This window comes from Silurus meridionalis, chromosome 9, assembly GCF_014805685.1.
Source record: "Silurus meridionalis isolate SWU-2019-XX chromosome 9, ASM1480568v1, whole genome shotgun sequence".
In the NCBI taxonomy this organism is placed as follows: Eukaryota; Metazoa; Chordata; class Actinopteri; order Siluriformes; family Siluridae; genus Silurus; species Silurus meridionalis.
In genome coordinates, this window is record NC_060892.1 from 18427357 (window position 1) to 18442644 (window position 15288).

Genomic DNA, 15288 nt, shown 5'->3' on the forward strand with positions numbered 1-15288 from the left:
AAAGAATAAATTGTTTCCCTGCATAAATTCTATGTACTTTAAGAAAGAAAGAAAGTCATATGCCTGACCTCAGTGATGTCAGAGGCCCAGAGAAATATAAAAGCGGAGGAGGGGAGAGGAAGCAGGTCAGATGCAACAAACACCCACACAACCCAAACCTGCTGGAGGAGAAGACCAACGATGTTAATATCTGTATTTCTTATTCTGTTACTCTCAGGATTTTTTGATATAGGAAGGAGTGTAGCACCCAGCCAAGTGGCAGCAAAAGGTAAGCAGCTTCAATTCACACATTCTTCTTAAATATGTGAAATGAACGGCAAAATGTCTTCTTAGTCAGTGAAAATCGCTCGAATACAGTCAAGTCTATCTAGAATTTCTTAGAATTAGATTACAAGAAATATTATCTTTCATTATTCCTCATCCTATTGGTTTCTTTCTAGAATCAAATCCTTGATATGAGCAAAATGATCTGATTTAAAATGGCCTGAAATCGATTTAATAGTCATATATTTGTTTTTTTTGTAACTTTACAATAGGTTTTAGTACTAAAATACTAAATAAATGTGATTATATTTATTTAGCTATAATTTTTCTCAATATAAAAGTAACATTAATTCGATGCATAATTTTAGAACTTTAAAAAATATTTATTATGGTTTAATAATAATTTATGGTTTAAAATTATGAATTATATCCAGAGTAACAAAGTGGGGTTAAAGAACAAATTTCTTTACCTGGTATTATTATATTGTGACTGGTAAATACAGTTAAGTGCAAAAGTTTGCTCAGCCTTCAGACAAAACAAACTCGGTCAATCAGTGTGTTTGCTTTAATAGGTGTGTAATGACAAGTGTATTATAAAAGATTCACAAATGAGATAATAGTAAAAAAAAAAAAAAAAAAGTAATTACTAGTATAGCAAATAAAAAGAATAGTAAAAACTACTCCATCATCTATTATATGACCTGATCTTTCTTTATTTCTGATTATTCCCCATTTTCCTGATTTTCTATTAAATATCAGACAATATGTATTCGCAAGCAATATTTACATAATGTTTGGAAAATTTCATAAGAAGGCTTTATGATGATGAGGTGATTTTTTTCCCCCGAATGAACGAATGAACGAACGAACTAACAAACAAACGAACAAACAAACAAACAAACAAACAAACAAACAATCAAACAAACAAATAGATGAATAAATTAATTGGAAATGCAGTGTTTCCATTACCTGCATCAGAGTTTTCAACATGCATTCCTGTCAGTAGTTCTTGTGAAAGAACTGACTGCTTCTGTCCGATAGCCAAACTGACTGATGTCTATATTTATTTCTGCATTGCATTTATTTATTTATTTATTTATTTATTTATTTATTTATTTATTTATTTATTGTATTTTCTTCTAGGGAACAAAGGGGTGCAAACGTTTTCTATTGAACTGTATTATATCAATGTTACATTTTTATGGTCATATCAACGTCTACAAACCCGAAATCAAATACCAACATATAGACATCAGCCAGTTTGGCTATGGGACAGCAGCAGTCAGTTCTTTCACAAGAACTACTGACAGGAATGCATGTTGAAACTCTGATGCAGTTAATGGAAACACCACATTTCCATTCCAGCCCAGGAGAGGCACAGTATTCTCTGGGGAAAAGCAATATGCTGACATATTTATTTTGTTCTGAGATTGACTTCGTGCTGAGATGCAGCAGGAGCAAAGGTGAACATGATGCTAGACTGAGGATTTTTCTCCCTGAAACATGAGCCTTGCTGTTTCACCCCATCCTCATCATTCATTCCGGCGCCGCCATTACTTTCCTTCATTTTTACATTCAGTTTTCTCTTCATAAACACACATACGGCAGTCAAAACAAACATTCCACTGGCTCCAGGAAATGACAAATTAATCGTCCTTGTGATTTCCAGCAAGATCTGGATATTCTCCATTAACAACAAACCATTGTGTGTCACAAGAGACTCACAAAAGCCTGGTGGAAAACTTAATGCAACAGGAGTGAAAGTCAACATACTGTATAATAACTTATGGATCTGTTTTGCTCATTATTCAGCGTATGATATTTTGATTTATACTAAAACTTTGTGTTTCACTTTTGGCTGTTTCTAATATATTTCCTAATAGAATATCAACTGCTGATTTGTTATTAGTTTATACTGATTATTAATGCTTTTTATTCTTATAGATGACGAGATAATAAATCAGATTAAGGGCACAAACCAGGCCCTGGCTGAAATTAAGGAACTTCTAAAACAACAGGTAAAAAAAAAAAATTATATTATAAGGGTTTAAAATAAGATGCTAGTAACAGAGTAAAATGTGACAGATAGAGGGATAATCGTAGGCATATTTATGTGCATGGAGTCTCTGTGCATTGGAAGGTTCCCGCAAATACTCCCGTTTCCTCCCCCAGTCCAAAGACCAGTATTTTTAAACTGTTTGTAGTGTGTGAATTTGTGGTTTATAATGGGGTAGTACCCAGTCCAGGGTGTCCTCTGGCCTGTGTCTCATCACATTCTCTCACCACAGCAGCTTGGAGCCAAATAAAGTGTTTTCATGAACATAGAGGAGAAAATATATCGCTGACTTTGCTAACATTTTTTTGGATACTCTTATAAAACAACCAGTGCATAAAACAATAACAAAATTATTTGGCATCCACATTATATAACCATCTGTGCTGGTTTTGCACAGTGTATGTTAACCAAAAGTGAATAAGCATTTGTAACCTCACAGCTCCAGAGTGCAAAATTCACTTTTAAGATGAGGTTATGGCGTCATTTGGGCTCTCCAGGTTCCCCCCCCAACATCTCAAAAATGTAAAAATGTCCTTTTTTCAACCGTAGTCCTGCCTTGCTGTAATTTTCTCCCAGGTTGGGCTCTGTATCTACTGCGAAGATGATTGAATGATACTCAATGTATGCTATTTACATTTCCAAACTGATTGCTGATAGCTGAGATTACATTACAGTAATATGTTGTTGGTTTGTTGCTCTTTTCTCATGTAGATTGAGGAGATTGTGTTTCTAAAAAACACTGTTATGGAGTGTGAAGCCTGCGGTGAGTGAAATTTTGCTTGGGATTTAATGCTACACCATTTCAAAAATGGCTTGATTTACTTTGTTTATAAAGTGCCACTTTGCAGTTTCCTCATAAGTGTCGCATGTTATGGGAAATCACAAGGACTTTTTTTTTCTTGTAGCCATGCGCACAGAAGATCCAGTTGAAAAACCATCCTGTGATCCCAATCCCTGCTACCGAGGAGTGACTTGTACCGAGACAGTGAATGGTATCAGATGCGGGCCATGTCCTCAAGGCATGGAGGGCAACGGCACACACTGCGAAGACATCGACGAGGTTGGGGCGCATCACAGGAAGCCAAACCGCAATGCTTTTCCACTTTGACCTCTCGGGATTTAATATTAATGGGGAAATTGTTCTGTTGTTGAAAAGTTTGTTTGGAGCAGATTTGAGAGGGATGGCATATATAAAAGTGTGACACTAATGCATGGTATGTGACTGTGAGCTTATGGATGCAAAAGAGGATAGATAACACTTTCCTTTAAGTGTGTGTCATGGACATGAACTGGATATTGGATGTGAATTTTCAGGATTAAAAAGAAATTCATAGTAAGGCCTTGTTATTTGTGGTTGTAGTGCTCGGTGAAACCATGCCATATGGGTGTACGATGCATCAACACATCTCCTGGTTTCCGGTGTGGTCAATGTCCTGCTGGTTATGAAGGTCCCCAGGTGCAGGGTTTCGGACTTGACTATGCCATAGCCAACAAACAGGTTACTGCTTTAGTCAGCATTTCAATCTTGCAATAATAAAAAATTTAAATCGTACATCAGTGAAAAATACATAACTATTTGTGTCTTCATTCATTACAGGTTTGCCGAGACATAAATGAGTGTGAAATCTCAAATGGCGGCTGTGTGGAGAATTCCATCTGTTTAAACACAGCGGTGAGTAAACGAAAAAGAATTTCGGAAGTCATAAATCATTGTGTACTGTGTAGATATTGTGTATCTGATTGCTTTTTTGTTGTTGTTAAAAAAAAAAATGGGTCCACTAACATTTTTAAATTTTGAAGATTTTTGTTAACCAGTTTCCTCCACTTGATGTTTGATCGTTCAGCTCCAGTTCTTGAACTGCATAATTCTATGCACTGCACTGCTGCCATACAATTAGACTAGGCTGATCATTTCATGAATGATCAGTTGTACAGTGATTGTATGTAAACCACAGCACTGTTCTTCAGTTTGTTTCTCTAGGGATACTAAAATGATGTGTTTCTGATCATGGATGCTTCCATTGAGAACCTAATAACCCTAAGAACCATGTAGGAACATATTTTTAGAACAGCTGTCTGGTACATTTTCTCAACCTTCTCAACACTTTTATATATATATGTGTGTCTCTATGTGTGAAAGGGGTCTTTCCGGTGCAGCCACTGCAAGCCAGGCTTCATAGGAGACCAGACACAGGGCTGTAAGCCTGAGAGGGCATGTGGGAATGGGCAACCCAACCCTTGTCATGCGAGTGCTGAGTGTATCACCCATCGGGATGGCAGTATTGAGTGTGTTGTAAGGACTTCTATGACTCTTCTATGAAATGTATTGATGGTGAATCCAATGTACTGTAATTTGTACAAAACGTTCAAATCAGAATATAACCCCCATTTAGTGTGGAGTTGGTATGGCTGGCAATGGATACATGTGCGGAACTGATACAGATATTGATGGCTTCCCTGATGAAAAACTACTTTGCTCTGACAGAAACTGTGCTAAGGTAAGAATGAACAGGTTCACCGACTAACTGAACGTCCACTTAAAGTCCAACAAACTCAATCCAAGGTGCTTTGTAGGATAACTGTCTCACAATACCCAACTCTGGCCAAGAAGATGCTGATAAGGATGGCATTGGAGATACTTGCGATGAAGACGCAGATGGGGATGGAATCCTGAATACTGAGGTAATGTAGTTACTTTGGTACCAAATTTTGTGTAAATTGCGTGTCATATTTTTCCTAATCACACACTGCTCTTTGCTTCACAAGGACAACTGTGTGCTTGTGCCAAATGTAAACCAGAAGAACACTGACCAAGATGATTATGGAGATGCTTGTGATAACTGTCGCTTAATGAAAAACAACGACCAAAGGGACACTGACAATGATGGCGACGGTGACGAATGCGATGATGACGTTGACGGTGATGGTACGTTTGGCATTCGTAAAACACGGGTTTGATTATTCGAAATTGGATATTTCTGATTTGATTGATATCCCATTTGTGGTTTTGAGGCATAAAAAATGACAAGGACAATTGCGTGAAGGTTCCAAACGCTGACCAGATCGATCGAGACGGAGATAATGTTGGTGACGCATGTGACAGTTGTCCTTACATTCGCAATCCTGACCAGGTCAATGTCTCCTCCTATACATGACTTCAGTGTATTTGGTACATAGTGTACATAACCCCAAGACAAACTCATGATCTCCTCTTTTGCTCTTTCAGATGGATGCTGATAATGATTTGATTGGTGATCCTTGTGACACCAACAAAGACAGGTATGGACAATTTGTTTGACTTGATTTAACTGATGGTCCTTGTGACAATAACAATTAATGAACTGCTGGATTAATTAAATTAGTCCTTCTTATGACACCAACAAAGACAAATTTGGACAAATTACCGGACTTTTGAGTAGTGATCCTTGTTACACTGAGAAAGACGAGTATGGACAAACAGCTGGATTTTATTACATTGGTGATACTTGTTACACTGACTAAGACAGGTTTGCACAAATTGCTAGATGTGTTTTGACTGGTAGTCCTTGTGCCACTAAAATTGCACAAATAGCTGGACTTGTTCCCAATATATTTATTTGATTCTCTAACTGAGAGAGAGTTTATTCTCATTTCCCCCCAAAGTGATGGAGATGGTCATCAGGACTCACGCGACAACTGTCCCGCGGTCATAAACAGTTCTCAGTTGGACACAGACAAAGACGGCAAAGGGGACGAGTGTGATGACGACGACGACAATGATGGCATTCCTGACCTCCTTCCTCCGGGACCAGATAACTGCAGACTCATTCCCAACCCTCTACAGGAAGATTGGGATGGTCAGTTGAACCTCCTTAGCTCGTCAGTGAAATATTTGAATAATCGGACGATAACTTTCCACATATATTACAGGAGACGGAATTGGAAACGTCTGTGAAAAGGACTTTGACAATGACACAATCATAGACCAAATTGATGTGTGCCCTGAAAACACAGAGGTCACCCTTACAGACTTCAGGGCCTACCAGACTGTGGTTCTGGACCCAGAAGGAGATGCACAAATTGACCCAAACTGGGTGGTGCTTAATCAGGTTAATCATGATTTGCTACCTCCTACCGTTAAATTGATGTTAAGAGCTTATCATAATGCTCCAAACTCTTTTTTTTTTTCTTCCCAAACAGGGACGAGAGATCATTCAAACCATGAACAGTGACCCTGGACTAGCTGTTGGTAAGACGTACAGTCAAAATGTTTGACATTGGAAATTTGATCCAAATTTCAACTACATTTAACCTCTTTTTGTTCTTGCATGCAGGTTACACTGCATTCAATGGTGTGGACTTTGAAGGGACATTTCATGTAAATACGGTAACGGATGACGATTATGCTGGGTTTATCTTTGGCTATCAGGACAGCTCCAGTTTTTACGTAGTCATGTGGAAGCAGGTGGAGCAGATCTACTGGCAAGCGAATCCTTTTCGAGCTGTGGCTGAACCAGGAATCCAACTCAAGGTACAATGTAGTTCCACTGGTTTAACTCATATAAAATTCAAAACATCCATGTACTTTCTTTCGGCTTCTCCCATTAGGGGTCGCCACAGCGGATCATCCGTGTTCATGATCCGCATGTTCGATTTGGCACGTTTTTACGCTGGATGCCCTTCCTAACGCAACCCTCCCCATTTATCCGGGCTTGGGACCGGCACTAAGAGTGTACTGGCTTGTGCAACCCTAATGGCTGGGGTCGGTTCCCTGACCGGGAATCGAACCCGGGCCGCAGCGGTGAGAGCGCCGCATCCTAACCACTAGACCACCAGGGAACCCAGCCTTGGAATTCCATTGAAAAGTTGTGGAAATTATCTATTTCTTTTCCATCTCCTGGCTTTCAAGGAGATGTTGAAGTAGGCTGTTCACCTAAAACAGTCTGAATGAAATCAATAAACAGTGCAATAGTGCAGTGAGATATCAATATAGTATTTCAATCCCACCAATAGTTATAAATAATACAGGCATATTACATTCACTTAATTCAGAAGACTTTTATTACTGCACAAATTTTTTAGAAAGTTGGGCTCCACATGTAGTCTTACAGCAAGCATTTGTGGTGTTTCAATGGTTTAAATTGGGCTACTACTCTAAAAAATACAATTATTATTATTATTATTATTATTATTATTATCAGTGGTGGACAGTAATGAAGTAAATGTAATTCGTTACTGTTCTTAAGTAGCTTTTTGTGTATCTGTACTTTACTGAAGTATTTCCATTCGAGGAGACTTTTACTTCACTACATTGCAAAATCAGTCGTTCCTTTTTTATATATAAGTGGATAAAAATTTAATTGGTCAAACACGCAGCAAACCACCAATCTGTTTTAAACTGCCGCTTGGTCGTATCTACTTAACACAAACATACAGTTCAGCGTCAGTTCAACAGCAAGCAGGACATTTTGAGAGACTAAATGATGAAAGAAACTCCTGACTCAAACTTTTTTTTAAATAGTTGAAAAGAAGGTTTTGCTTATGATCATTTTTAAAGAAATCAATCAGTGTTTGACTCATTAATATCATTCTATTAATAGATAGGTGTGCTGAGAGTTTTTTTTTTTTTTACATAAAGTGAGTTGATTAAGAAAGGGTCTAAAATAAAAGAAATATTATGACCATAGTAAATCATAGTATTTTGGATACCTATGTACATTTGAAAGCAAATATGTTTGTACTTTTACTCAAGTGAAAGCTTTAAAGGGAGCACTTTTACTTTACTGGATTCATATTTTACCTACTATATTTCTACCGTTACTCAACCACTGATGATGATGATGATGATTATTATTATTATTATTAGAATAGCCATAGACACTATACAGGATTGCACAAAAACTGCATGGTGCAGAAAACCAGAAGGGCATCAGTTGTTCAAAAAGCCTCACAAATGAATACAAATACAAATATATAAAAAAATATATTATCTTTTCCGTTTGTCTCTACAGAGTGTAGCTAACATACTGTTACATTACCGCATGCTCTTTTGCGTGTAAAATAAATTTTTTTTTTATGTAAAAAAGTGATGTATTTTAGTTTACAGTGGTCCCCCGGAACTTGCAGGGGGTTACGTTCTAAGACTGCGAATTTTGGACGTACCCCCTAATGTACCTAATGTAATGAATTCACTAGACATTGTCTTTTTAATACAATAATGTTTTCAAAAATTGTATGAAATTTGTTAGTGAAAATGTTTAAAATGTTATTCCTAACGTTCCTGAGCGTTCGGTCCTGCTGCGGATTCCCGCGAATTTTAAGATAACCAGCGATCTGCTGTAAGTTAGGTTTCAAATGAGAACCCGCAAATTTTCCTCACCGCGAGTTCCAAACTGCGTATTATCAGGGGTTGACTGTATAGTCAAAAGTAACACAGCCAATAAGATTGCAAAAATAACGTCTTCTAATATTATGTGACCATTATGTCTGTCCCAAGCGGGACCACCCAAACATGTTGCACGTATGTGTAACCTGGTGGAAAGCAACCCTTTTTATACGGCTTATCTAGAACTAATATATCAAAATATCATAAGCAGCAAAGAAATAAATATAAGAACAATCGTGAATGGAAAAAACAAAACAAAAAAACAATTCCTTCATCCTGGTTAAGGCCATGCTTGAGTATACCGATACAAATATTTGAGCACTTAACAGGGACAGAGTGTGGCATTATGTTACTCTACTTATAAAGATATTTCCTTGCAGTATGTGCGCAGCTGGTTACTCTGTGCTCAAAGACAGCTGAACCTGTCAATCTCCAAGGCTGCTGAAAATTCTAAATAAATCCAGAAGGATCTACAATGTTGCTTGACGCTTCGCTCTGAAACTCTTTCTAGGCCGTGAAATCGGAGACAGGGCCAGGAGAGAATCTGCGAAACTCGCTGTGGCACACAGGTGATACCTCCAACCAGGTGAAGCTGCTGTGGAAAGATCCGAGAAACGTGGGCTGGAAGGACAAAACTTCTTATCGTTGGTTCCTGCAGCACAGACCCCATGACGGGTACATCAGGTACAACAAGAGCTTCGAATTAACAGTGTTAGCTGAAATGATCTCCAATGGGTTTTTAAATTAGCCCGAAAAGTATTTAATGCACTGTTGTGCGTTCAGGGTTAGGTTCTATGAAGGCCCCAAGATGGTTGCAGACACAGGAATCATTATTGACACGACCATGAGAGGAGGCAGACTTGGAGTGTTCTGCTTCTCACAGGAGAACATCATCTGGGCCAACCTGCGCTACCGATGCAATGGTGATTATTATATTATTAGGTCGAATACAACAACCTGGAATGACTCACATTTAATAGTATATATGCTGAGGATTCAATTGCATTTTTTAAATATTTTTAATTATATCTAAAATTCGGATGAGAATGATTCTTTTGAAAGCAGGAAAACATTTGCATCAATAAATAGTTCCAACATCCATGTTTCTGTGCTTCAGATACCATCCCGGAGGACTTCGACACGTACAAGTCCCAACAAACCCATCTTCATATTTAATCTCCACGTCGTTTTGTCCATGACTTCGACCAGCGCTTTTCAAAATGGGATTTGGAGACCTCTAGGGGTCAGAGAAGCATTGCAGGCGGTCCATGATTTTTTTTTTTTGTCTAATTTTAGTTACCGTGCTGGAAATCACAACCTACCATGAGGTTATTATTGTTCAACATTCCTTGAAGGCATTAAAAAGTGTGCGACTGGTAACCTGAACAGGTTTATTCCGAACCTCAATAACTCCAAAAACAAGTAGACCTATAGATAATGTCAGATAATGTCCTAATGTGTCCAGTTAATGGAAAGTTCGTTGAATAGAAGCTCTAAAGTTTGTATAAATAAATAAAAATACTGATTGTACACCTTTAAAACTATGCTTATATGTTTTCCATTGAATTTCTTTTACAGTAAAAGAACAGTAGAACTGTACATAACATGAACGCTGTATTCCAGATGCATACTGACATAAATTCACAGTCACGCATTTTCTTTACCGCTCAACCCTTACAAAGGTAATGTTCAATAGCTACTGCGTTTGAGTGTATTCATTACTGTCCTGGCAGATTTTACATTTGCTACTTCACAACCAACCACTAAATCACAATCACAGCTGTTTAAATGTATATATTTTAAAAACCACATACAGAAATACAGGTTACAAAATATAAATGATGTCATAAGAACGATCTGATATATGCAGCTGAGACATCATGCACATCCATAGTTAGCATACTTTTTGAAAACGGCGGCAAAAAAAAAAAAAACAACCAACAAACAAACAAACAAAAAACATCCATGAAACGATCACTTGAGACTTATGTACAGAGAGAAAGTGGCCTTCTACGACCATCCTCCACAAACATGAGTCAGGATATGGACCACGCCAGAAAGTCTATACAGTTACATGAGCTCTACACTTATAAATAAAAGGATTTTCTTTTTTGTTTGTTTTGAGGGAAAACACCTGTCAAAAGTGTCTCCATATGCAGCCGGGTAAAGCACCAGCCCATGATGGATTTTTTTTTCCACTGAAGTGTATTTAAAATGCATATAAACAGCACTGTTTGTGTTCAGACTGCAGATTTGTTTATTGTATATTCTTGAATGTATTTTTTAGACCGATTTCAGTTTTCACACCAGCTCTGGTAATATCATTAGATGGAATAAAATGCTCTTTAATAAGTAAAATAAATGCAAATGGCACTTATGTTTGGTGGTTGAAGACTACTCTATATTTTCTATTTTATATAGGCCGTGCTATTACTTAAAATATTCATATGAATATATGAGAGAGAGCGAGAGATAGATAGAGAAAGAGAGAGAGCGAGAGATAGAGAAAGAGCGAGAGATAGATAGATAGATAGAGAGAGAGAGAGAGAGATAGATAGAGATAGATAGATAGATAAAGAGCGAGAGATAGCTAGATAGAGAGAGTGATAGATAGATCGATAGATCGATAGATAGATAGATCGATAGATAAACAGCAGCTGCCCAGCAGTTCTCTTAAGGCTTATTATCGAGGTTGAAGGAGGCTCCTTTAAAGGGGCTCTGCATCCTAAAATAAACTAATGCTAAATTACGATTCGAGAGAAAATCCAGACCTGCCTGTTAAAGTACTACTAGAATCAGATATCAGGAAAACCTCTGTAGCTCTGTAGGACAAACAAATAAATAAATAATAAGTTCAATAAAACAAAACATACATTCTGGCTGTATCTCCTAATGTTACACATCTCAGAGCACAAAGACTTGAGCCCTTTTTTCTGTGGTGTTTTTTTTTTGTTTGTTTTTTGTTTTTATAAACAGTTTGCATTTAGAAGTTACATAGTTGCTCCCAAAACCTGCGATCCCTCCCCGTTATCAGTGCAATGCAGCGGAGAAGAATTGTACAGCCATGAAGCCATAATACAAGGAGGCCAGACATGTCAGAGAAGAGGGGGAGAAAAGGAGGGGGAAGAGAATGAAAAATAAAAACACCACATCATTAAATCTACAGACCTAAACAGTCTCAGAGAATAAAACAGTCCGATTTTTAATGCCATACAGCCACAGTTAAAGTGCAAAGCAACACACCGAGAAAAGGTACAAAAAAGAGACACAGATTTGCACAAAAAGCTGCCATATATATCAGAGACCTGTGTTGTGATATATATCTCAGTGATTGATAGCGAGTTGTCGTGTTGAAAGGAGTCAAGATGCACAAGCTAAGCTTTCAGCGACGGTGAAGTGAGCAAAATAAAGACGAAAAAAAAAGAAAGATCGAACTTGCTACAATAATGATGGGGAAAAAAATTCAAAATAATTCATGCTACGGAACAATGTACCCAAATAAAAAAAATGAAAAGAACAAAACCGCTTTGGTCAAGCAATAGGTAATTTGGTGTGATGTACATCTCACATGGAGCCCCATACACCAGAGGTGATCAACTAGCATGTACATAAAAATGACTGATCTTCAACTGAATGAACCACACCTTTTTTTTTTTTTTTTTTTTTTTTTTTAAGGTAAATGCATGCATTGCATTTTGCTAGAGTCCATTGTTCATGTGCAGCAGATCTTTTTAAAACCATGAAATCAGCCAAGCTAAGAAAGGCCTCTCACTTTCTTGTATTTTACATGCAGTCATTGTCTAGTGATAAGCTCTATGTACAGGATTTAGCTTACAGGAAGTGATACAGGAAGAGAGAAAGAAGGAAAACAAATTGAACAAACTTCAAACGAAGCAAAAACCTGTTGAACGGATATGTAACAAAGTAAGTGACGAGGTTTACGATTATGGTTTGAGGGGATTTGAACACGGACGATCGCAATCCTGTCTGGATGTGGCCTAAATGTGTGTAACTGCATACTGTAAACTGTTAGAGCCGTGCCGATCGTTTCTCCTACGTCGTCCGTGCAATCGTGTAGTAAAAGCTTTACACCTACATTATAGTAACTGTTCTCACCTAACAAGATAGACTTCAAATTTGTAGTTCGATAAAATTTCTCTGTTTTTTGCATAGGAATCACACATCTGTACATTTCACATTGCACAATTATTATTTTTTTTCTCATTTGTTTAGTCTTAAAAAGTCATAATAACCCTTACATCGATCACATCTAAGACCGAAAACGCAATGCAGCCGGAAGAAAAATGGACAGCGACATACATTTTTGTTTTGGTTCCGTATTCCGGTAGGTTGGACCTAAAATCGACATGGAAGCGCAAAACACACAGGTATATCGAGTGGACCAACAGATGAAGGTTCTTTTAGAGCTCGTTTTACATCCAAGGTTTCCAAAGTTGGTTGTCCGAAAGCATAACTGCGGGTTTCTGATATTTTTGCAGTGCGGGAAACCCGTTGTTCTCCAATTGGTTGGAATCAAATGAAAATGGGAACAAACATGGATTTCATTTGTTGTTTCAGAATAAACAAAACCCTAACTGGAATATTACTTAAGTGTCCCTACAATGGGGGTCGATTACGTATTTATTTTTTCAGTTAAATAGCTTGTTGAATACAAAAACTTTCTGAACCCTCTGGCATGAATAGCACATTCACTGCATTCACTGAATCAAGCTTCCTTTTCAAAATATTTAAAAGCATTTAAAGTGAAAAAACTGTATGAGGGAAAAAAAAAAATTCTCTTAAAAGTGGATACAGCAGAGAACGCAGTGATTATTTAAGTTAAGTGTGGGAAAGGGAACCAGAAGAAGGTATGAATGAAGGGGTATATAAATATAAAAAGCTGTTGGAGAACTGGAAGCATAGGTTTAGGTCTGGATCTTAGTAGCAGAGTGTTTGCTTTATTGGCTATTGCATCTTCAGGGCAAAAAAAGAGGGCAGGGGATTTTCGACTCTGGGATTTCGACCGAATGAATGGGATTATTTCACCATTAACCTTTGCGGACTTAATCCGCTAAACTGGGTGCTGGATTAGAAAAAGCTGCCGATCAAAATGAACATCTCGTGTCCATCCAAATGAAGGTCATCAAAAATTTAGAAGTAACTTATTTAGGGAAAAAAAATCAGATCAAATGTAAAAATGAAATTTAAAAAAGTTCACGACACAAAGAGGGAGAAGATATCGGGTGTTTGGCCATGGTTGTAGGTCTTTTAAAGCACCTGTACAATCAGCCAATCATGTGACAGGAGTATAATGTTTACAGGATAACAGTTAAGATGCTACAGTCAGTATTTGTTATTAACAGCCTGAATCCCAGCTGCCAGTTCAGGCTGCTGCTGGTGGATGGTGGTGGTTGTGGTGGAGGTTTAATGTGTGTGGGAATTTTTTGTTTTGTTTTCACACAACGTCCTGAAAACCAATTGTTTGAATGCCACAGCATAACTATTAGAGGATTTTCAGTGCCGTAAAAGATCTTTCCCCTTCAGTCAATTGCGACGAACCAAAACAGCGATGCGTCACTGTCGATATTACTCACGGACTGCAGTGCGTATATCGTACAGATCAAGCCCTCTTGACTGAATTCATTTAACCGATATAACCACAATGTTGCTAGAACAAAAGTAAAAAAAAAAAAAAGAAGTTGGTAATGTTAAAAAATAAACAACAACAACAAAAAATACAACCTCTTAGAAACTAATGGTGGCAATAAAAAAAATATTAAATTGTTCACAAACAATGAATGGCATTATGCTCACCAGGATTTTGGTAGCAAAGTAGCTTGGCGCAGAGCTCAAGTGCTTTAATGTCCAGGCTGCATGAAGCAGGTTTTGAAAACACTTTCAACTGAATTCGTTTCAAGTGACATAATACAGCGAATAACAGTTTTCCTTGTAAATCCATAGTGTACATAAAATATAAAGATGCGATTCCTTCAAAACGGTTCATTTTCCAAACACAACATGTGTTTATATCGCGTGAATGTCAGACAAGACGGAAACAAATATACAAATATATATATATATATATATATATATATATATATATATATATATATATATATATATATATATATATATATATAAGTATATACAAACAACAACATTGCTGTAAACACCACAATGAATAAGGAGCAGTACTCTCCCCTTACTTTTCAACCAGCAGCTCGGACCGAACACGACCATCCGTTTTAAGCTAAAACCTACATGCCATTACAGTACTTAAGTAAAAGAAAAAAAAACAAAAGAAAAAAAAACCAACTGCATTTATATAAAACACAATACTGCCACTGATTGTGCATGATCAGATCTCATTAAGGATACAAGAATAAAACATTGACTGGACGATTTAAAAAAAAACTTGTCGTTGCAGTGACAGCTTAGAAACAGCATTTCTTTCTATCTTTTTTCTTTTTTTGTTCATAAGGCAAAATCAGGTCGGGTCACAGTGATGAGTTCAGTAGCTTTTTTCTTCTTCTTTTTCCTTTTTTTTTTTTTTTTTACGTTTGGGCTCGGCATGAAGACGGCCTTTTAATGCGCAACACAAGTT

The 15288-nt window shown here is 37.3% G+C and overlaps 1 protein-coding gene and 1 non-coding gene across 2 annotated transcripts; one reads left to right on the forward strand and one right to left on the reverse strand.

Moving 5' to 3' along the window:
- The first annotated feature begins 116 nt into the window (after positions 1 to 116).
- LOC124390938 (cartilage oligomeric matrix protein) lies at positions 117 to 11061 on the forward strand. The gene is made up of 19 exons (XM_046857055.1): positions 117 to 268; positions 2209 to 2282; positions 3032 to 3083; positions 3226 to 3380; positions 3681 to 3818; positions 3918 to 3992; positions 4461 to 4613; positions 4714 to 4818; positions 4895 to 5002; positions 5087 to 5246; positions 5333 to 5451; positions 5547 to 5599; positions 5963 to 6156; positions 6230 to 6408; positions 6500 to 6548; positions 6634 to 6830; positions 9196 to 9368; positions 9468 to 9607; positions 9802 to 11061. Exons 1-19 carry the CDS (start codon positions 181 to 183, stop codon positions 9858 to 9860), a joined length of 2271 nt encoding a protein of 756 aa, XP_046713011.1. The 5' UTR covers positions 117 to 180; the 3' UTR covers positions 9861 to 11061.
- Positions 7067 to 7138, reverse strand: trnae-cuc. The gene has a single exon. It is a non-coding gene; the product is annotated as a tRNA-Glu (tRNA).
- Positions 11062 to 15288: the final 4227 nt, after the last annotated feature.